This window comes from Falco peregrinus, chromosome 3 (genome assembly GCF_023634155.1).
Source record: "Falco peregrinus isolate bFalPer1 chromosome 3, bFalPer1.pri, whole genome shotgun sequence".
Taxonomy (NCBI): Eukaryota; Metazoa; Chordata; class Aves; order Falconiformes; family Falconidae; genus Falco; species Falco peregrinus.
In genome coordinates this window covers 27699707-27724383 of record NC_073723.1, presented here as the reverse complement: position 1 = coordinate 27724383, position 24677 = coordinate 27699707, and the positions used below count along the sequence as shown (strand labels likewise).

At 37.0% G+C, this 24677-nt stretch overlaps 1 protein-coding gene across 50 annotated transcripts in view; it reads left to right on the top strand.

The window, feature by feature from the left end:
- Window positions 1–24677, top strand: part of RIMS2 (regulating synaptic membrane exocytosis 2) — a 483861-nt gene that overhangs the window by 417122 nt on the left and 42062 nt on the right. For 48 of the 50 annotated variants that reach the window (XM_055800464.1, XM_055800455.1, XM_055800475.1 and 45 more), the window contains one exon: window positions 10169–10410. In XM_055800464.1, coding sequence (XP_055656439.1) covers window positions 10169–10410 — 242 coding nt within the window. The remainder of the gene's footprint in view (window positions 1–10168; window positions 10411–24677) is intronic. The other 2 variants (XM_055800438.1, XM_055800437.1) reach the window with 2 other exon arrangements.

Sequence of the window (24677 nt, the reverse complement as noted above, 5' to 3'; positions counted from 1 at the left end):
TCAAGCAACCCGAGTTTACAAGGAATGAAGGAAACGTCGGAGTTGCTTTATTCTTTAGATGCTCGCTGCCACACACATGCACATACACAGTACAACGAGCATGGGCACATCCACATTTCACAGCACTAATCAAAGCAATCCAGTCTTTCATGAGTGAAGTATACATGCAGCTGTATACTGCTGCAATATATTCAATCCATATTGAATACAGCAATTTATTTAAATAAAGCCCTTTTGGAATATCTGACCCTTCCCTGTCCAGCTCTAGATCTGTGATGCTATGTGATTTTTCCTTTAATGTAATCTCAGTTGTGCACCCTGTCCCTTTCCTGTACGTCTATCTTCCAAAGTTTTCTAGCTGTCAACGTGTTTTATAAGTAAGAAAATCTTCCTTATAGCTAATCTCAGTTTTGCAAGTAAAGATGATAAATCATGGTTCCTCTTACCCTGAGGCAACACAAGATGTTTCTTACCTCTATGTATTTTCGAGCATTTATGCCTTCAAGTCTGAAATTTTTCTCACTCTCCCAACTTGATTTTGCATTATTTCTCTGGTGGTTTTACGTCTTAAACACACAGTAGATTTTCAAGTCTTGCTTATCAATTCACTGCTTGCTTTTCATTTCATAGAGCTCTTTTCAGCCCTTCTTCAAGGAGCAAATCTGGGCAGCACTAAGCAAGCTTGCAGTGTAGCTTGTGACTTATCCAGCACTGTTAATATAGAAAACAGAATGACCCCCCTCTCTTCTTTCTCTGTTGGAAGACTGTAATTCAACAGTACATTTGAATAAGCACATAGCATTTAACTTTCAGATTAAGTACGTGCAAGGTGCAGCTATGTGAGAAGCACTCTCAATTAAATCAGGTTGCTCCCTGTCAGTTTTAATTCAGCAAGCTTTTTGTTAACATGCTTTTACAAATGCAACTGCTTCTTTGCCAGGTTGGGTTAAAGATGACGCTTTCTAACTCAGATTTTGAATGTTATTAAAAACTTACTTTGTCTGTTTAGAACTTACTTTATTGCCAAGCCTTCAGAGCTCATATGGACTGCTTATATTTACAAGTGAATATGGCAGCTGACTAATGCAAGACTTTTGGACTTCAGTGTTCTTGTTAGCCCTTTTTTGCATTCACACGTAGTAAATGGCTGGTTTAGTTCACTGTATCAAAGAAAGGGATATCTTCCAAGATTCACTACTTTTAGCAGGGTAATAAAACTTTTCTGTAACTTTTTAAAGGAAAACTTGAAAGTTTATCAACAGTAGATGAATATGAATATAATAATGTTCATTATAATGTTAATTTAATTTAAATTAAAAAGATGCTATAATTTTTTAAATTGTTATAAATTGTATTTTTACATAAGAAGTAGCTGATTATTCTCTCAGACATGGTGAGAACTTTCATCAAAAATCTCTGAAGCTCTGTGAAGAATTCAACTGCTAGTGTTTGGAAAGAGTCATCTGTTGCAGTGGTTTTTCTGCATCACTCATTTGTTGTGGCAATGTTTGGTATGTAATCCAACGGTCTGATCCCAAACAATTTTGAAATTTGTTTGTATTTAAAAAAATGCCAGGCATAATATAGGAAAAGATATACATCATTAATTTATAATGATGAAGCAGCGTGCAGAGCTTGATTCATTAATTTATAATGATGAAGCAGCGTGCAGAGCTTGATATCTAGCAGAGTGGGGAAAATCCAGTTCAAGTCAACCTATGTACTGTAACAGGCAAGGTATTTCCGATTTGTAATGAGAGAGACCTTTGAAACAGATAATTCATATAAAAATATTGTTACTTTTGTTTTGAGATGCACACACAAGTTTTCTTTGAATAGTAATATACATAATAAAATACATTACAATCACTGCTTTACTGTTTCCCACCAACTTTCTTGTTAGAATTTCAATAAAATAAACCTAATGTTTAAGTCAGTCCAGTAGCTATTAGAGATTTTTATAACAAATGAGTTAAGATGATAATTTGTGACCATGTGAATCTCAGGAGACTAAGTCATTACAGTTTGGAACCTGCAGTGTCTCTCTCTGATGTGAACTGGCAGATTGGAATGTGCACTGGCCGCAAGCATTGTTCCCATGAAAATGTTATTTCCTACCTCACAGCTGCCCCCCTAATGCTGCTTTTGTTAAATTTCTGCAGCAAATTAATGAAATGAGACCCTCTCCAATTGAGTTGAGGTCTATTAAGAATGGCAGTAGAATTCCTCTCCTGCTTGTAAAAAGCTGTAAACAACATCTTCAGTGGGTCTTCCAGTCTCACAAGAGTAACATGTTAGCAAATATCTATTACACAATTGAAAAATTATTAAAATCCTTTCCCTAGGATATCACAGCACACAGCTGTACCCCACACTTGGCAAAGTGGATTTTTACTGTTGCAAGTGTTTTATTTTCAGTAGGGATCATTACCAGAGAACTCAGCTAAATGACAGAGAGGTAGTAATATTGACTTTGCACTGGGAAAAAAATGAAACCTGCAAGATCTGCCAAATTACTTAAGTGTGAATCTGATTATCCAATACATACACATTTGACAGAGCAACAAGATTGTATGTTTTCATTTCCAGCTCTGCTGTAACAATAACTGAAAAATACAAACAAAATCCTAAAACATCCCACATACAATATACAGTGGATAGTACTGATATCTTGTCCTTAACATTTAAAAATAATAATATTGTAGACTGGAAAAATATCTTTGCTTCTTTGTACTGGTTTTAGTGAAGTGTATTTGCTGGTAAGTGAAAAAAGAATCAAAATTGTCATAATTTTAGTCTATCATTCTTACTTGGAAACAGATGGATTGCATTTTTATTTATTCTTTGTAGAATAGGTCATATTCTATGTAATTTGTTAGTAGTGATGGAGTCATTGGGTGCAAGGATTCTGTACTGCTCCCTGTGCTGCTTTCTGCCACGGACTGATACAGTTCAGGGCCAGGGCTGGATTTAAAAGTTGGGTTTATATAACTTTAGCAGTACTTTACTCCTGCAGAACTCCTGCTGATGTGATACCATCTTTCCGTGTTAGTGAAGAGGGAAGAAGAAGCTTTTCGACATCTACCAACACAAATTATTTGTCTTAGCAGTATGTTAGTGAGGAAGATGCTGGAAGGAAGAGCAGGGAGAGGAAGACAGGAGAAGATGCTGGTAACAGTTATGGGTTGTGGGAAACAACCACTCGGTTCAGCAAATCACTGGCTAAACTACAGGGCCGGAGTTCCTGTTGCTGGGGCGTATTTTGAGCTGGCAGATAGATTGCTATATTATTTAACAAATGAGACACAGTGAAAGAGAGGTATTTACCTTACAAGAGTGAAATTATCATTCTGATAATTCAAGGAGAGAAAATGAGACAGTGGCAGAGGATGTCTGAAAGGATATGATCTGTGTTTTTTGAACGATTGTGGTGTCCTAAGTTTTGGGCATGTTGGGCATGTTCGTGATTTGTATTTCTTGTCTATGGAGAAAGCCTAAGTCAATGTATTTTCCTAGTTTAGCCTTTCTCATCACTGCTTGTTGGATTGCTTAATGTACAGGAAGAACAGGCAGTACTGCCTTGTTCAGCAGTGCAGGATGCCCACAAAATATCTTAATAGGGTTCTTTAACCTATGGGACTTCATAATTGCTTTTTATAGCAGTAACAGCTTTCAGGGGAGTAATTTTCTTTAGTTCCTCCATCCCCATTCTGGTTGGTTTGCCACATATTGTAAATTTCAAAAGGCATGTTATCATAACATAAGGACTCCCAGGTGTCAGTGGTTTTTTTTTAGTTTGTGTTTTGTTTTGTTTTTCTGGCCTAAACAAAAGGTTCCTGAGGACAATTGGCACTTACTGGACTAATCAGCCAGTTGCTATAAAAAGTTTCTGTTTCTGTAGGCACAACCTGACCAGCTAGTAAGATACCTTCCAACTCTGCAATGGATTCTAGAGCTGCAGCTGAAGACTGCAGGTTTTTAACTATGACTTCCCATTTGGTCTATATGAAACAATGAGGATTCAGCATGTCTGCAACTGCTTCATGGAAAATATAACAGCAGCCAACTATATTATCCATCAGCTCTAAAATTAGTATTTTCTTGTAAGATTATTAAACACTTTTAAAGCACTAATAAGTCAGTCAGAAACTGGGAGAGGTTAGATGAAGTTTCTGACTTGGTTTTTACTTCTTAATATCCAAAAATGTTGATTAAACCAAGTTTTTATCTGGAACCTGTTTGCCTAGGATCTGGAGCACAAGCTGCCCAGGGAAGTGGTTGAGTAACCATCCCTGGAGGGGAGTATTTAAAAGATGTGTACATGTGGACCTAAGGTATATGGTTGAGTGGTTGACTTGGCAGTGCCAGTTAATGGTTGGACTTGATAATCTTAAAGGTCTTTTACAACCTAAATAATTCTGTGATTCTAAGAGTTACCAGCTGTACTGTTGGATATAGAGTAGCTTCAAATCAGTTTCTCTACCTTTAGGGCAGGATCGTTTTGCATGGTGAAATCTTCCCTCTCCTTAACCCAAGCCTCACAAACAGTTGCTTTCCTTCTTGGTCAAATATCAAGGAAGTGGTTTGTCTAAAGCAGGAGATACCAAAACCAAAGCAATGCCTCCATTCCCTGCCTCCCTTCTCTGATGATATCCTTAGGCACTTCAGGTATTCCCCTCTGGCTATGCACCATCTCCAAAAGGGATCGTTTTCCAAGTAGCCAGTCCTAGGCATTGTGTTTTGGGAGAGTTTCTCTGCCAATGTTTTTTCTAATCTTTCTGTAATTCAGCACAGATATTGACAAACTGGGGAGAAAACCAAGAGTTTCTGATTAACTACTATAGTGGAGTCTGGAAAACCTTGACAGCAAATTTGATTCCAGAGAATAATTGCACTCCTTGTTTTGAAAACAAGTGGGTCTCTGCAAGGAGAGCTTGAAGATTAATGCCTTTAAGAAATCCAGAAACATAACATTGTATTTTCCAGAAGGCTGTGTATGAATAGCAGTTTTGTACTTGCTTACTGTTTTTCTTTAAAATCACTCAGAAAATTATTTATGGGCTATAATTGGCCTGATGAATATCAAAATTTGAAAACAATCTGAGATTTGTAGTATCATCAAGGAATTTGAGGCTATACCTATATCAGTAAGCTAGACAGGGCCAGGACATGGTCTTGATCATCCATATCGTGTAAGTAGTTTGAGTCGTCCTTGGCATAACTTTGTGGTGGGCACACCAATAAGGTACCCCTGCTTCAGCCCAGGCATAATTCAGGAGATGGCATGGGCCAGGGTCTGTTTTCCCCTTTTGGGAAGGATGTAAGCTAGCTGTGTGTAAGCAGGTTATTAAGGTCAGAGAACACCCCTGAGCCATTTTATTTAGCTACTATAGGAGTGGCACAGGGGTCTTCGATGACAATAAGGACCATCTTAAATTTCCTGTCATATGTATCTGTCAGCCCAGCTCCCCTCATCTGGCTAGCATGGTGCGTTGTTAAGGATAATATCTGGTGCTTAGGGTTGTCATACTCCACCCTTGCCCTAAATGACAAATATTTATAGATGTCTTACTCTAATTTACTTTCTCATGTCTTATTTTTCTCTTCTTTGTGTTGAAGAACTTCTTGCTTTAGCTTTGAGAACATATTCCTCTAAAATTTATCCATAGTGTACGTGGCCACAAACAGTTAAATTTAAGAAAATGTACAGTAAAATACATAGGAAGCTGACATGCCCAACTTGACCCTGACTGTCTGGAATAATTATCACTTGGGAAAATATAAAAATACTGAACACTTGATTTTGCTTTACTTGGTGATCAGATTTCAGAATTTGTTTTGCACTTAGCCTTTATTAATCTTTTGATTCACATTTGAGCACTCCCTCTGTTTGTTTGTGAGGTTACAGAGGAATTCTGTATTATAGGAAGGGTGTACAAAATTACTTCTCGCAACTGAGAAAAACCAGAAAAGCAAGTGATTGAAGTAGAAGACTGAGCAAAGAAATCTTTCCTTTTTCTCTGTTCACTGGAAAATCGAGGCATCTGACTAGATACTTACACAGACAGAGCCCTGTCTGCAGTTCTTGGTGTCCTCAGGTGGTTTCCTGGATTTAGGGGTAAGGAAGAAAGCATTTCTGTGTAAACTTTGCCCATCACCCTGCTCTTGTTGACCAGCTGGTCCCCTTAAGCTGAAGTCAGTGGCCTAGCTGCCACCGTCACTCCGCTGTTGCTGTAGGCTGTGGGCTGTCACACAGCTGGGGTTGTGTGAGATTTTCTAATGAGGTTGATTATTATGCCATTATGCACATGTGATTGGGACTGGCATGGTTTATCTATTTATCTATCTTATCTATCTACCTATCTATCTATCTATCTATCTCTATCTATCTATCTATCTATCTATTCCCCCCCCCCCCATCTGGCCACATATTCTCTTTGCAGAGGATATTTTTAAGATTAATATCTTATAAGGCACCTTAAGAACAGTTTTTAGTGCTTATCTATTCATTGACTCATATAATCTCATAAATAACTTCCATTTAATGTCAGTTTTAGAATATTGTCCTACATATTTGGATGGGTGTGCATGTGATTATTTTTGTATATGTACATGTAAAGAACACTTGTAGTAATTGCCGTTTTCCTTTTAGGAGAAAAAAAATGCAGGATTTATTCTCTTTTACTCTGAAGTCCTTATTTTTGTTATCTCAGAAAGGAACCAAACCTGGCCTACAACACTCACTTTTTCTGAGAATAATCCATTTCTGGCACTGTAAAAATGCAGTCTGGGTAGAAGGACAGCTTCACTGGCAAGGATACCAAGCATATACCAAGAATTGAGTGAGGGTTTGGATGACCAGAAAGGATTCAGAGTGCCAATGAAGGATGTGCTCGTGACCACTGCAGATTTACTGTGGTGTGCTATAAGTCACTCAGAACTCTCCTAGTACTTATTTTTCAGAGCTTTTTTGTTGAGAGAGGAATTGAGAAAAAATGAAGCCACAGCTATGGGATGGCTTTCTCCAGGAGCTGTTTGCTAGTTGGGAGCACAGCACAGGTGTCTTCTCTGCTGCTTTTAGAGAGGGGAGGGGGAAAATGCTGAAACCTTTAATTAAAGCAATTATTTTTAGAACTGTACTGGAAAAAATGGTTTTGTGAATGAACTTTCAATATTAGCCATTTGTGCGAGTATTTAGTATTCCACACAAATCTAAATCTAAATCCCTTTTTCCTTACTTGAATTATTTCCTACTTTTTTCAGTTGGTCAAAAGAACATGACTGAATGAAGTTGACCTCATTGTTGGCAGGTGTACACAGCAAAACTTCATTTTGTGATACAGAAGTCTTTAAACAGCAGCCAAGTAGCAAATTTTTGTAATGCATAGTACTTTCATAGTTACCTGCATAGTGAAATTACAGCAACTTTGTTTGCATGCCAACCTTTTTAAGCACATACATTTTTTTAATAAGGGTAATTACTGTAATCTATTGTGCTTAAATAGAATTATACATCTTGGGAAATGACACACAAAGCACCTCAAAGGCACATTAGACTCAGGAAATGTGAACTTTCTCCTCACTGTAACTTTTAGGGGGAAACAGAATATTTCTGTTTTCACTGCTATGACATAAGACCTTTCTTAAATGTTAGATTCACTTAAAAGCAATGCCATAATTACTGTTTTCTATAGGACGGGAACCCACTAATTTTCTGGATATCATTATTGAAAAACAGATCATTGGAATAGGTTGCTCTTCAAGCTGTGCAAGATGTTACTTCCCCTATCAGTCTGTGTGTGCAAATGAGCTCCTACATGAAATAACCTTTCCCCACAGGGGCATTCATAAGATCTCTCTCCCAGGACCTTTTTTCAAAACAGTTTTAGAAACGAAATAGCTCTAGTTTTCTACTCCTGAGCCAAATTTGAACTGATTTTTTTAAATATTGAAATGAGAGAGACCTGACCGAAAACACAGTCACATTAATCGTATTTCCTTAGAGAACTTGGGTTAAAAATAGCAGTGCTGGATAAGTGGCTTTAATTTTCTGATTCTTAGAAGAATTGTGCATGAGATAATGTTGAAGATACTAGCTCTTCCAACCCTGTTCTTCCTAGATCTCTAGTATTTCTTATGCAAGGTAGCGTTGAAACAAGAACTGGTTTCTGTGGCATCTCGTTTCTGTGAAGCAATCCCTAAAGGTGGTAATTAAAGAAAATACAGCATGTATATGACAAGTGTTATCATAGTGCTAAAAAGACCCAGAAATACAGATCCCCTTTTTTTGTCTTCCCTGCCTTCCTCTTTACCCACATCCTACATTGCACCTTCCTTAGTGACAAATGTTTCAATGTAAGCCAGTGTGTACTAACATATCACAACAAAGAAAGTTATAAAGAAAAAAGCTTTCAAGTTACCACTGTGTTACAGACTTTTGTTACTGTCTGTCCAGGCAATGCCACTCTGTCTCTCTCTCAGCTTTGTTTTGTGCCTCTCCATCTGTTGATCCAAACTCTCATCCATATTTTCCTTATAACTTCCTTGAGAAGCGCACTCAGTATTTTATTTTTTTTTTACTTGATGTTAGAGGTCCTCCTCTTCTACAAACTAGCTGTTATGTTTTCCTCTGGGTTATGGCTTAACTCCAAATGCTTTCATGCACAGGCAGCTGTCAGCTAAAGAGCAGAGCACATTATGGGGACAGCTCCTGTATTTTAAATAGTTGTATTGTTGTCCCAAATCTGATGCCTCACCCCAATTCCCCTTGAATAAGTGGGAAGAAACCCAGTGATCTCTTAACTTTTGAGAGCACTGCACTAATTCCGTATGTAAGTTTTTATTGACAGAATATGTGTTGTAAAAACTTCATAAAGGATCAATAAAACCTTCCTTTTTTGAAAAAGATTCAGACCATTATAGGTAAGGGAAAGAAGTATGGCTATGCCCACTAAAATTTGCTTTAGGGCCATTTGCTGAGCAGTAAAGCTCAAGGAATAGCCTTTGCATATTTTTGAAAATCTGTTTAAAAAGCAAAAACATTTCTTTGTTAGCCTTTATATACTGGTATATATAGTTTATAAATACATAATTTACAAATATAATTTCCTCTGCTTTCCAGAAATATTCCACTGTTTTGTGTCTGTATCTCATGGGGACTTTTTTCGTGAGATGCACTGTACTGAATGGCATAATAAAGGTCTAGGTTCTGTGCAAGAACTTCACTGGAATAGAAACATTCTCTATGTATTTTCAGGCCCAGATGCACTCCAGAGTTTCCAGGTCTGGATGTTTGTCCAGACACCTACCAGTTAGATGTCAAGGCAAAATCTGGATAGGTACTGCTGTCATCACTGTACATCATCATTTGTGTGTGAAGGAAAGGTCCCTTAGCCTGGACCACTGGGAGGTCAGGTCCCCTGAGGCATGTTGTGAATCCTGCAGCAGATAATTTAAATGCAGCCATGCAGAACATGGAGACACAGTCTATAAATTAGTACAAAAAGTATATTAGAAGTAAATTCCATTTTATCAGTAATGCTGATCTACGTCACGTAGCAGCCAAGTGTATATATCTACACATATATAATACATGTACTTGTTGCTGAAGAGAGGGAGCAAAAAGCCTATAGCTGTTCATTACTGTGGGATGGCTGGGCTATACCAGATTACTGAAAAATATCCTTTAAATGTCTGGGTGTTTAGAAACCAAAGTTAGGCTTCAGGCTGATACCCTTTTCCACTCAGTAATGAATCAAGTATCTTTTTCTCAGAGGAATATAGATTGTGTGTATATATGTGAGAAGAAGAGGGGGAGAGCACTGACTGCAGAACTTAAATTTCCAAAGCAAAAATTGTATATATGATATATGGATGTATGAATTCTTTGATATGCTTTTGCTGGTGATGTGTTTTAAGACAATCAGTAAAAAAGAGCTTGTTATTTAAAAAAAAATTTTGATGAGTCAAGTATATTTATAGGACACCCAACAGGAACGTAGAATTGTAGTTGCTCCTTTTTACCTCTCAAAAACCAAACCCTTCCTGTGTGAATTAGCTGCTTTTACCCTCTAGCCTCCCAAAACCTTCCATCTGAAACCTGTCCTTTTCTGTCTTCCCCTTTTTACTCTTCTTTGTCTGCGCTGTTTACCCATCCACTGGCTGACAGTGTCTTTACATCCAAAATGCAAAGCAGACAGATGGGAGCCTCAGGAAAGAACATGACTAAGAGCACCAGCATCAGCGGGGACATGTACACGCTGGAGAAGAACGATGGCAGCCAGTCGGACACAGCAGTGGGCACCGTTGGTGGTGGTAGCAAAAAGAGACGCTCCAGCATTGGTGCAAAGATGGTCGCCATCGTGGGTCTCTCGCGAAAAAGCCGTAGCACGTCACAACTCAGCCAAACTGGTAGGAACTGGATTATTTTTCCCCTCTCAATTTATCATTTAAATGTACATAATATGTGTCTGTTATGGTGTAATCATTTGGATATCCTGTTGACACTGCCTAATCAACAGTATTCTACAGAATGAAGAAAATGGTCAAATTCTTTTTTCTCTAGAAATTTACTAAACTTTTTTTTTTTTTAGCAAAGATCCTTTTCAGGTTGGACTGAGGCTATAATTTTCTACTTGCTGGAACCTGCTTAATGCACTAACTCCTTGCTTCTCAGGAGCCAACATGAGCTGCTGTACTTCTGTTTGGGGGGAATCCTCACTGCGAGTCTGTGATGGGTCACTGAAATACTGCAAAATTCCTTTGCTTTTGTCACAGATAGCATTTGTGTATTTCAGTATTTTTTTCACATTTGAACACGCAACCTTATTTTAAAATGAAACCATTTTCCCAAACAAAATGATACATTATATTTTATTACTTTAGTACAACTGTTTTATTGCTTTTTAATTCATGTTTTTTCAGCCTACAAATGTATTCACTATCACTATAAATTTTGCTCATTTCGGTTATCTCAATTAAGATTTGATACTGAAATATTCTACCTAGGAAAAATGGAGAAGTTTTCTGCTTTGATGCCTAAAGCATTTAAATTCTTATGCATTTTTTTCTATCCCTCCTATTTCAGGGAAAATCCATATAATGCACTCTGAAAAGCTCTCATTGTCAATTAAGGAAGCTGTATAGGACAAGCGTATTGTACATGGAAAAAGATTACTTGTATTTAAATAACATATATATATTGTTTAAGCAATTTAAGTAGTTATGCACATATATATATTTATTTATATTACAAGGTATATACATAAGATATATTGTACGTTCAGTATTTAAGCAAAACTTTTGTAACGTTGTCATATGGTTCAACTCATGTTTATAGTGTTCAGCTGCATGTGGTCGCGTCTGAAGGTCTCCATTGTGCTAACGACCATTCAGATATTGATAAGATATTTTTCAGTTCTCTGGAAACTTTGCAGTTTATATCGTGAAACCAAAGTGATAAGAGTTTTAATATACAAGTAAATGGCACAAAACAATGATTTGCAATGTCAGAAATTGTGGCAAATTTTGTAAGTAAACTTTTGTAGAAGGGGGATTTAAAGTACCTGGAGGTAAGGAAAGGAAGGATAAGGAAGAGTGGTAACCATGCAGAAGGAGGAGTACAGAAAGAGAGCAGGGATCTTGAGTGGGCATCTCACTGAACATGATATGAGAGAGGAGGGAATGAAGAAGAGGGGAAAGAGCGTATACAGTGAAAGCTCTGAATATCATGCAGACACTAATGACTCCATCAGTAGGCAAATCTTTGCGGCAGTTTCATGTTTTACCAACTCGCTTGTGGGTTACAGAAATGGCAGTGGCAGATACATTTCTGTTTTCTCTGAGTTCAAATGAGTGCATGGCAAAAGATGAAGTCACCTTTATACAGAACTGGGAAATGTCTGGTTGGGCAAGAGAAAAAATTAGCCACTCGCCCACGTGGAAATCTAAATTTTACTTATGATAATACATAGGTATATAGCTGTATTGATGTATTTGAACATCAAGTCAAATACAATGCACTGCATTACTAGTTCTGATCTAATCTGGTTTCATACTGTAAGAGATCCCAAATGAAGGATGTCAGCTCTTTGTATGCTGTTCAAGTATGTCTTAGCACTAGAGAAAAACTGTATTGTGTTGCTTGCCTAGATTTGATTTAAAAACCATGCTGTCTTAGTTATTTGGAACTTTTAATCTGAAGTTTTTCTCTCTGTTGTATCCAATCAGCTGCCCAACAACTGATTAGATGTACAAGTCAGGGACAAATAAATGTAACTCTTTCAAAAGTACTCCAGGTCTCTTGACCCGTTGACTGTGAATAGGGTGTTCTGAAAAACCATTGAATGAGGAGCCGTATTTCAGTGCTGCTAGAGGAACAGCAGAAACCAGGGGAGCCCACACAGCTTTCGCCAGCAGCCCTTCTCCCTCGGCTGCTCCCTGTGAGAGGTCTGTGCTCAGGGCTGGCCTTGTCTGGTCCCAATGGGAGCAGCCAGTGTGTCTCCTGCTGCCTTCTTCTGAAAAGACCCCTCAAGTATCAGCTGGATTTTGTTACATGGGTGGTTTTGTAGACCCGTTACTGCACACCAGCCCCTACTGCCCTGTTTGACAGTGCTGAGGAGCTTTGTCTGGTGGCTACATGTGGCTGCACCTAACGGGACAGGGACACGCACCATTTAAATATGATGGGTCACACAAGCACGCTGGTCATTTGGCCAGCAAGCCTGTGGCCACATCAGCTGCTGGATGAAATATGTGTACAGTGCTGTGTCTCCAGTGGCACAAGGTGATGGTCTGTTGTGTGCATGAGGGGGAGGTCACATCATGAGGAAGTGTCTTGCATGTCTTAAGCATCCATCAGCATGTCTTAAAGAAATTATTGGACACCAAAGTTATACATGAACACTGGAGGTTTAAAACTTGCAGTTAATGTATTTAATGAATTTAAGAATTTCCCTGGTTTATCTCATCATGTTCCTGTTTTCAGATGGTAAGCACCTGCACAAGGAATCACGTATTGGTACAAGGATTGATACAAGGGCTGGGATCAAAACACTAATATGCTGTAGATGCCCTGTAAGTACAGTTTTCTGGAACTGAGAGGCAGGGATACTCAGGTGGCAAGACACTGGTACTGCATAGAATCTGGTCAAAATATTAATGGTTCTTAGGTAGTTTCTGAAGAAATTATGTCGTTCAATGGATCAACTAAGTGTCTGCTTACACACCAGGCTTGAAAAAGCACGCTTGTATCATGCAATAACAATACTACTTCTATAGAAAGTTGTGATCATATTTGTAGTAACTAGGCTTTTATAAACTGTGTGCTCATATGGAAGTCAGTGAAGTAATGCCTGTCAGTATCTCTGATCATTTTTTCAAGTGTTTAGTAAAACATAATTGTATTTCAGTTGGTTTTTCATTCATATTTTATAACTAAATCTAAACTATGCCAGAAAGTGATTTTGAAAGTAGGTCATCATTACTGCTTTCAAGACTGTGGATCAGACTTACAATAAATACCTTAATGTCCATTTTTACAGTCTTTTCAAATTAATTTTATGTTATTGCTTGTTATTTGACATAGTATTAAGAAATTGACACTCAAAATACACACAACAATGTATTTTTTATTCTGGTCTGTAATTCTTTGCTTGTATTCATGTAGGAACAGTTGTTTGGGCTTTTATGGATAAAGAATATGTTGATTTTTTGTTATAGGTGGGATTAAAAGGAATAACAGTAATAACAATAATAATAACAATAATAATAACAATAATAATAAATAAATAATAATAATAATAATAATAATAATGCTTATCACCTAACAACAGTATTTGGATTTTATTCAATAGCTATGGCTAGTGTATATTCTCCAGAATACATATAGTGTTTATTCTTTCCAGAGAGAGAACTGAATACATCTGAAATATGACAAAAACCTGAATGATCAGTGCTCTTTTCTCCTCAGACATATACAGTCTTAAATGCCTGGACAGTTGCTAATCCAGTAACTCTGCTGACCAAGCCCATCAAGGATAATTTATAAGAGTAAAATAATAATTCAAAAAGCTGAAAAGATCAGACCTCATAACATAGGCACTAGGAACTGATCTTTTCAGATTATCATACCAAGACAATCCAAGTGTGTTTTCATATCCATTACATGAAAAGATCTTAAGTGCTACCCTGTGGATCACTATTGTCATGGGAAAAGAAAGAGCAGAAATAAATGCCAGTATTAAGACTATGGAAATACAGAAAACATGAATAAAAATAGATAAGACATATTCTCTGGTTTCCGTTTGGGCTTAAAGGAGAGTTGTAATTTATTTTTTAAAAGTTCATACACCTTTTCTAACAATGTGTATCATTGCTGTGGTATTTCCTATTATTTGATCTAATGAAAATGCTGAGTGTGAGAATATACAGGCTCAGTATTTTGTCAACCGATTTATTTCAAAGCAATTTAAAAAAAAAAAAAAAAAAAAAAGAGCCTGGAAATTACTGCAGCTTCTTTAACCTTGGAATGAAGTTAATGTTGCATGACACAAAAGTAATTTTACTTAAGATAAGACTTTAGTAAAAGACAAGACACTATAGAGTGGCGAGGTAAATTAGAATTTATTTTAGTTCTGGTTCCTGTACCTTTTCAGGGCTACATAAAAAAAACAACCCAAAACTAAACGAATACTCCCTACACTTGAGTCAAGCTATTGTTCCTAGAAGCTAGTATTAGGCAGGTTACAAAGAGTTTATGTTGTAACCTTCAGGTCTTGATTCCATGGGCATTCCTCTTAGTGGAAAAGCTGGCTTTCTTAACAGAAGAAAAAATAATACAAAATGCAAATCCCAAGCAGCATCTTAACAGTGTTTGCTTAGCTATTCATATCTGGAATGTATTCCTTTTCCTGCTGGACAGCCCTGAGGGAAATGATGATCAGGCTTCCATGAAGCTGCAGACCTGTAACTCTCAGTTATATTTCATTAACAACTGAATCTTTTCCCCCTTCTGATTACACAGCCTGAGATCTCCCTTTCGATGCACTATCATTACACTTCCTTACATGCACTGTCTGTGGCAGGTGCATACTGGGTGTCATGACTTCCCTTATTTAGTTGACATTTCACCTTTAGCTGGGAGAATGTTTTGTCTTTTCATTAGTTAGCCAAGACCTATTGTGTTTGTAGGCTGATTGTATCCAAAAGCCCAAGCAGTTTAGTTTCTGCTTTCAAGAATATTTTTAGAATATGGACCACACCATGGATCATACATACTAAAACATTTCCTGTGTGTATGTACATTCAGTTACATGTATAGAGTCCAGTGCACTCTCAGAGACTGTCCCATGATGACTTCGGGTGCATGATCAGAATAGATGGCATCTATTAAAATAGATGACAAAACACATGTAACATCATGACTTGGGAGTGACCAGTGTAGTAATGCCTGCAGAGAGTTGTAACCATGTGTTTGAACAGAAATAAAATGCCCTTGTGTGGCTCTGTAGAGCATTACTCTGAGGTGCAGTGCTCTGGAGGGTCCTGTACATGTAAATCTAGCAGATGATGCTGGAGGTCAGCTTCCTGAAGGATGCTGGAGAAACCTCCTGACCTGCAGTTTGTCTGTGGCAACATGTAAGCTAATTACTCTTTCTAATAGGGGAATTCTCCCACGATAAAATTGTATGAAAGTACTGGAAAACTATTGGAAAGCTATGCAAGGTCAACCAAGACACAGACAGGTACTACAACCTATTAAAATCTCATTAGAACCAAAAGGCTTTGTTTTTTTAAGGACCAAGACAAACATTGTCCCTTCTTTAACAGGAAGAGAAACCGCAGCAAGGTGCCATACGTGGCATGAAGTTATAGGGCTTTAAAAGGAGAGGTTTGGGACAGTGTGTCATGGTGTTCTGAGCTCTCTTAGCATCCTTTGTAATTTTGGTGGGGTTAAACTATGGCACTATGTTCTTGAAGTTGTATTTCTCTGTAGCAAAAAGCACAAAATCAGTTGATTCAGTGCAAATAAAATGAGGATTGCCCTTGAGAGACTTGAATAACATTCATCAAAAAGAGGCAATTCCATTTTAACAAATTCTGGAGAGGTCCAAAGGGTAACATCAATGAAAAAAGGTTAAAAATTTTGGAATGTATATGTTTTATAGCTATATCTTTTCTTAGAAGAAATGTAGGAGAAATAGGTCTCTCAGAGCAAAAAAGCTTGAGGGGAAGTTTATTTCCTCTGTGCGTTAAAAGCAAAATTTTGGATTCTGTGTGGTTTTTAGGGTCTAAAGTACTGTTTTCATAAGTAGATTTGTCTCAGTTATGTCTGTCATGAACCAACCGTGTGGGCTGTGAAGAAATTTCCTCAGTTACTGGAATAATTGAAGGGAATCTGTTGGGAACATTGGTCTTGGTCATGTATGGAATTTCTCAATTCAGAGTTCAGATTTATATAAAAAAAAAAAACTTCTACCACACATATAGTACATGTGTTTCCTATTGAAAAGACGATGATTAATCACTTCCAACAGTGGTAACTAAAGGAGAAACTACATTGATTGCCTCTCATTGTCTCAAATGAGATAGAATGTGGTAAGCAAACAACTTTCTGAACTAAAAGTGTGTTTTCATACTATATATTGATACTTTCTATCTCTAGAATTAATTTATGTGGCCAAAACAGCAATTGAAATTATCATTCACTACTTTTAATCTGGCCATGCATTTTATTAGTTTTTTTAATCCCAGAATTCAGGTAACTTAAAGTAAGCCATTTCTTTGGGGTTTTATTTCCTCCCCTATTCCAGAGACAGATTGCTAATGTTAGTAAATTGCTTTAATGTGTAGTATTATACTTTTATCAGTATTCTTGATGTGTAATCTGATTTAGTTTCAAAATAAACCCATATTACATTGATAGAAATATAGGATTAGCAGTTGGCAAGAGATTAAGGCCAATTTGTCCTGCTGATTAGTTGAGAATTGTGACCTGAATCCTTTACCAAAGAGAAAGAACCGTTATAATAAATACATTACCAAAAACATTAATCAGCTTTTACTAAAGCTCTGGAGAGTATGCTAATAAATAAATAGACTCTCATTGCAAACTAAAAAGGCCGACTACACAGGCTTTTAAATATATTTTACAAAAGTGATGGATTTTTGGTTTTAAATCGTTCTCTTCCACGTGTAGGAAGATAGGAAGAGACTAGGAAAGAAGATAAGGCAGTACAAAATTTATGCAACTCCCCTCAACAGATTTTCTGTAGAGGAGGTAGGTATATATTTGAGTCCTTGTATTTTCATAAAGCTTCTGCGAGAGATGGATGCAGTGAAAAGAAATAGATAGTTAGGTGTCAGAACTGGACTCCAGGCAGTGCTAGCTGTGAGCTTACAGAAGTCCTCTGGAAGACACCTCACACACAAAGTGTGGGAGACACCTTTTGCCATATATAAGCAGAAATTCCAGGCAGATGAGAAGGAAGTCCTGTGATGAGACTAGGAAGTAAGAATAAAAGTCTTAGTTTGGGAAAAAAATGTGCAGATCATGTATGCCAGCTGAGTGGTACTGCCCTACTCACAATTTACTCACTGAACTTCTTCTCTGTAACATGTAGTTACCAACTCAGAGAGATGTACACCTGTGAGATTTCCAGCTGACTGTAGTAGAAGTAAAACTAAATCCCCTGGTTGTAGGCATTTATATTTATTTATATTTAAAACCTCTACTTAAATTTCCAAAAAGGATTTTCTGTGTTGCCAACTCTTCCTTTAAAAAGGAACTTACATTTCCACTTGATCTCATTAATAAGAGGGAAAAAGGAGAAAGCTATAAGTGAGATCAGAATGTTTAGCTTGACCTTTCACAAGATTTTTTCTTTCCATAATTAGAGGTAAAAATAGAGAGAAATGTAGGGTGATCTTTCTCAGTAAGAATACTGCTAAGCTATCTTTTCTTATTCAGAAGAACTCTCGTAAGATCCCTGCTTAAGAAAAAAAAAAATCTGGTAAAAAAACTTTAAAGCTATTTTATTTCTGTTGTTCTTTGTGTTGTTACATAAGGAAAACCCACTACAGTCCTTCCTGATTTAATTCAATCTGGAGAACATTTCTATTTTAGGCTATGTAAGAGCCATTCAACAGAACAACTTAGGCTTTTCTTAAGAAAGTTTCCGTTTGAAACCTTCTTTTGGGATGTTATAATCCCTTAGTTAACATGTGATATAATGGATGTTAATTTCTTGTTGGATATTCTGTGAAAGAGGGCTCTGACTTCATCCTGCTGAAACTTGAGTGTGAAAAAAAGAACTTTATAGAGCAATTTCATACTTTCACCCTGGAAATTGTTCAGTTTTCAGTTCACCTGAAATGCCTGGAATATTTACCTGTAGTTACAGTTCTGTGTTTCTATGTAGTTTATACTTTAGGTAAGAAAATTCAGTTTTGCGTTTTTCCAGTTGAAATAATTTTTGTAGTATTGTCAATTTTTTACATCGCCACCCCAGTGACTACTGTTTGTATTGTTCCAGAAGGATAATATTTATCTACACACTCCTCTATGAACTACCTTCATTAAATAATAAAGTTCTGTGAAGGGAGACTTCCTTGGTTCTCCAAATGCCAGCAGGAAGAGGGCTGTTGTACTTTGCTCTTGGACAGTTATCAGAAGCATGGTTTCAACACCAAAAAAAAAAAAAAAAAAAAAAAAAAAAAAGATATAGCATTTATATTTAAAGATATAGCATTTATATTTACAGATTCATGAGGCTGCATAGTTTTTTAATTTAACATTTCATAATAATACAGGATTTCCTTCCTTGTACTTTAATGAAATGCAATATTAAAGGTTCTTTAGCAAGTCAGATCTCAATATTGAATTAATGTCTTTACCCATGCAATCTATCAGCAATACTATTAATACCCTTTTGCTAAATCAATTTTTTTTCTAAACATAGAAGGTAATTTATAAAATAATTACGTGAAAGTAAAAAATCATGAAAACAGCCCCAGAAGTAAAGATGGCGTTAGAGGCATGCTTTGCAGACAGATTCAAAGTGGCTCTTTGGCCTCAACTGATACGCAACTTCTGTGTGTGTTGCAGTATTTAAAAAGTTCCATTTTACTGCACTCTCATATTGCCCATTTCAGCTGGCTGCTGTAAATCTGCATTATAAATGAGTAATCTATGCTCTCTATAGGATCAAATGGGGAGGTAAACGTTACAGTGCTTTTGCTTTTAAACACTGCACAAGATATGCAGCTCAGGGGAAATCACAGAGATGCTGAGAATACAGTTGTGTGGGCTCTTCATGCTTATGGACTTTTTGTGCTGATGTCCCCCATAATGATGGGGGACGTGCCAGCTAGGCACCTCCTGGCCACTGAAGCTGGCTTTGTTTTCCATGGAAGAAGTGTGATGACACTATCACTCAAAACTTATGTGTGCCACTAACAGAAAACTGTTACAGGAGAAATTATATTAGAGTAATTTAAGATTAGCTAAGTGTACTGGTGAAGATTCACAGAAAATATACAAGCAACCATTGGATCAGGGAGCTGAACCCTTTACTCACAAATTACCCTGACCATTAGCCTACAGCCACAGCTCTCTTAACAATGCTTTATTTGGCCTGTTGGTGTCTTCCTATTTTTCTTTTTCTGGGTGCTGGCAAAAACTTTGGTTTGCAAAATAGTGCATGGCAGGTATGTGTCAGATGGTGTGTGCCAAGTGCCCTCCAAGAAAGTGGGAAATATTTAAATTCTTTCCCACAGCAGAGCAGCTCTGAACCCAGATGACCCTCTTGGCTGCAATATAAGAGAGAGATTCAGTTTCTGCCACTCTAGAGATGTAATAAAAGAAAGCAGTGGCCAAAACTACATTTCTTGAGCAGAGTCCCACAGCTGCGGTTTGTAAAGTTTACCGGAGCTGTCACTGAGGCAGAACGTGCCGGACTTGTGTTTTCTGAATGCTGGTGTAGGATGGGTACTTGCCATCTCCATGTTGGTGAGTCTTCATCTCAGCATGCATGGAATCAAAACTAGAGGGAATATTAGGATTAAAAAGCTGATTTGGGACACCACCAGGGCTATAAGCAGGATTTTTCAGTTTTATTTCTTTGAAACAAGGTGTCGAATTCCTGTTAATTTTAGGCACTTGTATTCATTTTCAAACCATTTTTTTTATTCATATCTGACCTTTGCAGTCTGTATAGAGAAGTGAGACAAACATGGGGGAGAATAAGAGAACAGGAAAGGGAAGTTACCTGAGACCAGCAGAAGTCAATAGAGAGACAGAATCTAAGCCTAAAACTTGTGAAGTCCCTACTCCATGCTTTAGCAACACAACAAAAAAGAATTTGTGACAGTATTTTTTTTTGTCCTTCTGGGTGTATATTGTGCTTCTTAATTATGCTGTTGGGCAACTCCAGGTTAATATTTTTTATTATTATTTTTTCAATTAATGAAGTAAAGCACATGCTTATATTAGTGATTACCAAATGCTTTGGCAATGAATAGTGAGGGTTTTGAAGAAATCACAAGTGTGTCTAAATTCATTGGAAACAAGGATCTACTTGAAGGAGTGCACTGGCGAGCCATATATATTTTTGCTGCAGTTTTTGGTATTTTAGTGGTTTACAGCTGAGGAATTCCTCTAAGATTTTTCTTAAGTGTCAGTACAGGTTTTGTTATTGCATTTTGATTATTGCTTGAACAAAGTGATAGGGTTTTTTTTCTAATATTCTTAGGCATATGTGAGTTCAGGTAACTCTCTCTTCCCAATCAGGGAATATATTAAACAAAAAATTGTAATTAAGAACATGTCACAGAACAAGAAAACATGCAAGTTGTTCTCAAACCATTCAAACATGGAGCATGTTTAGGAAAAGGTGAATGAATCCTTAACAAAGGCAAACATTTATTTTTCCTCTTCATCAGCTAATAATTTTTGTATGGTTCTCTGTGTATCAGCATAAGATGGATAGATCCTTTGGGAGAAAGCAATCAAAACTTTGTCTCCTTAACACTGGGAGGAGTTTCTCCTACGCTTGTGAGCACTTGTGTGAATGACATTGCATTTTTTTACTGTCATGATCTTTTCTTTATAATATGAAAATTTAAACTATATATGTTATCTTACATGAATTAAAACTCTGCTCCAAAAGTTACGTTCAGATTTTATCCAGTTTTGTAACAATAGTATTCTAATATTCAGGTTTTGCCATTTTCTACGTAAAATTTGGTGCCAGTAAAAATTATTTTTAGCTCAGTCTATGAAATCACATTGAGACTTAATTGAAAATATTCAGAGTAATAAGTAGTCTTCTTGTTACTATTTGCTGCAGTAGGACTTGACAAGAAGAAATTTGTACTGTGAAGGAAATATTAGTTCTCCATGATTAACTAAATTAATTAAGTTACCAACATTATTGAGGGGGTTTTTATAAGGTGGATATCTTAAGTATTTTTTAAGATGTAAAATTAATGCAATATTTTGTGTGAAACTTACATTGTTAAGGCAGTGCTATATTTAAGTAATATATTAAGTGGAAAAGATAATATAGTAACACCTTACAAAATAAAACTGATTTTTATAGAAACTCTGTATTGCAGATTTTCTAAAATCTGTAATTTACATGTTCTAGCAAGGCCATATTCTACTTATGTTTTAATACAGTGCAAAAATGAAAATCTATGTACATCAGAAAAATTGTTTACAGATCTGTTTTAATTTAAAAACTGAATTTACTCATTGATTTATGAATTTTATTAGTAACAAGTACTTTATTTTGCAATAAGCATTCATTTAAAACATTATGACCTGATTAAATGTTAACATTTGATATTTTTGACACCAGTTCTTAATATTATTTTTTTTTTAATATTTTCAGTCATTTCAGGAGTATGCAAGGTTGGGTAGCATTTTTGAAACTTTAAACTCAGAGACTGGAATCATTATCTTAGGAAAATTCATGCATCCTGAAAGGGGCTTCAAAACTAAAATAGAACCACTATAGAATTTGAAGGTCTAGTTAGAAGCACTGCCTATATTTCACAAAAATGTGCTCTTTGTTGAATAGGTCAAAGAACCTCTTCTCCCTGCTGCCAGCTATATTTCCTTGTTATGTCACTCTTTCTGTTAGATGTGTCCTCTTTGTTTCACAAGTAGTACTGAGCTCCCTGCTGGTCTTGGCCATACCTGCAGAGCAGGCACTTCAGTTAGCTCCTCAGTGGAGTTTGTAAGCAACTGAAAAGTTGTTTCAGCTCATAATCTCTCTATACCATCAGTTGCATTACTTGACTAAAAACTGAGCTCCCATCCGGAGGATGCAAAGTTGTTGAATATGAGTATGTGTAACTTGGAGGGGAAAAAAAGGTTTAGACAGACTTTTTATTATTTCCCTGTTTAAAAAACATTCTGATTTTATTTTTGAGGTTGAATACTATTTATGAATGTTGGAAATTAGCTGAGTACATGTGTTTGCTATTAAGCATATGAGTAGTTCCACTGAAGTCAGTGATACATTTGAGGGATACCGACCCTCATAAAAAGAGGGAAGACACGTGAATCCACTTTTCACACAAAAGCAACCTTGTTTTCTGCTTCAGCTCTTTTTCTTTGCTAGGACCACTAAAGGATGAGAACTAGAGAAACCTGTCAGCTGTCTCGGTGCTGCTGTTACCACACTTTGTGGTTTAACTTCTCCATCTTATCAACAGCGAAAGTCATACCTTCATCAGTAAAGGGCAGAAATGCCAGAAAGCATAGAAAATCACTTTCATTTAAATAGGTGAAATACATAAAAGTCTGGAGAGAGCTGTTCACTTGCTGTTCCATCAGCTATCCGATGGCTAAGACCGTGCTGCCATAGCAGTTACCTGTACAAGCACCACTTCTCAGCTAGTGCGCTAGCTAAGAGACTGCTCACGTTCTGCTCATGCACTGACAGAAGCCATGCGCCTGCAACAGGCACCCATGAGAGGTCAGGCTGCATACAAATGAACAAATCAGTCAGTTCAGCAGCTTCCTTGCAGAGAGGTCTGTAAGTGCTCAGTGCACAGCAGAAGGCTTTAACTTGCATGCCTTTTGCTATTCCGCCTAAGCAAGTGCCTTCATGCAGCGTGCTGGCACATTATAGGAATTGTTGAACAGAACCCCACTGGGAAAAGGATTCTTTGCAATTTTGAAATGAATTTTCCCAGATGGTCCAAGCTGGATCTTGGCTTTTGCCACCATGCTTGTCTCTTCTCAGTGGGGAGATGAATCTAAATGGGTGCCAGTTTTGTCTGTGTTGCATGTTCTCAGCTTTCTTGTACTGAGGAAGAAACTGTCTGATTTTAGCTTAGTGCCATCCTATACCCATCTGGTGTTTGAATATAGATAGTATATATGGAAAGGAATCTGAAGGTCTCCTGGACACACCTTTAAAGCTAACAATCTTACAATCACTTCAGGTTACATCTGTACAGATAAATTAAAAGACCAGGTTCTGTCTCTGGTTCTGATAGCAAGATCTGGCTGATGTCCATATGGCTAACTTATCTTAAGCTTTCCTCAGAACAAGATCACCTCATCCCCAAGATCTATTTGAATTTTCCCACGCCCATGCTGTCTCCTGAACTGGTTTTGGGGAAAGTTCTGCTGGCTTGGGTCAAAATAGTGGCAAGGGCTGGGCTAAGAAATCACGAGGATTGTTGTAAGTCACTGTCCTGCCCCTGTAGACTTTGGTACTGTAAATATAGCCTGACAAAACCAGTTTCATGCAGTCACTCCTCCATGGTAGAGGATTTATTTGCCTGTGTGCACTCTCCATAACATCTTGCAATTATATAATGCCTTAGTTAATTTCATCTACATTTGAATGAGGTAAGATAGATTAACACAATTAACACAAAGATAATTAAATTCAGAAGATGGATGCAGAGCAATGTGCTCATAACACTTACCTGCACGTAAATCCTACTGCAGCCTCTCTCTCCACATTAGTTATTCTGAGTTTTATAGCTTTGTGTTTGTTTTGGTTTTTTTTTAAGGTATGTATAGAAGTGTGGACAGGGTACCAGTGGCTGAAATCACCATTGGTGATCACACAGGTGAAACTCATTAAAATCCTTGAACTTTTTTTCCATTTGATTTTTTGGCATATCACCAAAAATTCTGTTCTCATGTGAAAATACTTTGTAGGCATCTAATTAGCCATTTGTAGCTAATTTGCATTACTTCCCTTTAGCAGACTTAACCATGTTTTCCATTTCCACCTTCAGCCCATCAGTTTCTGCTTTTTGTCCACCTCTTATCCTGAGTTACAGCATCTCTGTCCCGTGTCTAAATACCAGAGAAGTGAACAGTTTTTAGTTTTTTTGTTTTCACCACAGAGGCAGTTTAGATCTCACTAAAAGTAAGTAGCCTTGACATGAAAGGAGACATGAAAACAGTGATTTCCTAGGAATTTTCTAGATTCTGGAAAAAAAGACATAGTAATTAAAAATATTAAGAATAAACTGCTCTATCAGTTCTTATGAAAACAGAGGCCTGTAAGACATGGGGTCTTAACACAGCATGAACAGAGGGTACTAATATCATAAGATAATACAGATATAAAGGAAGGCAGTAAGGTATATCTGACTAGGAAAAATGTACAGATCTAGGATGAAGGACTTGGCATCTGCGGCTG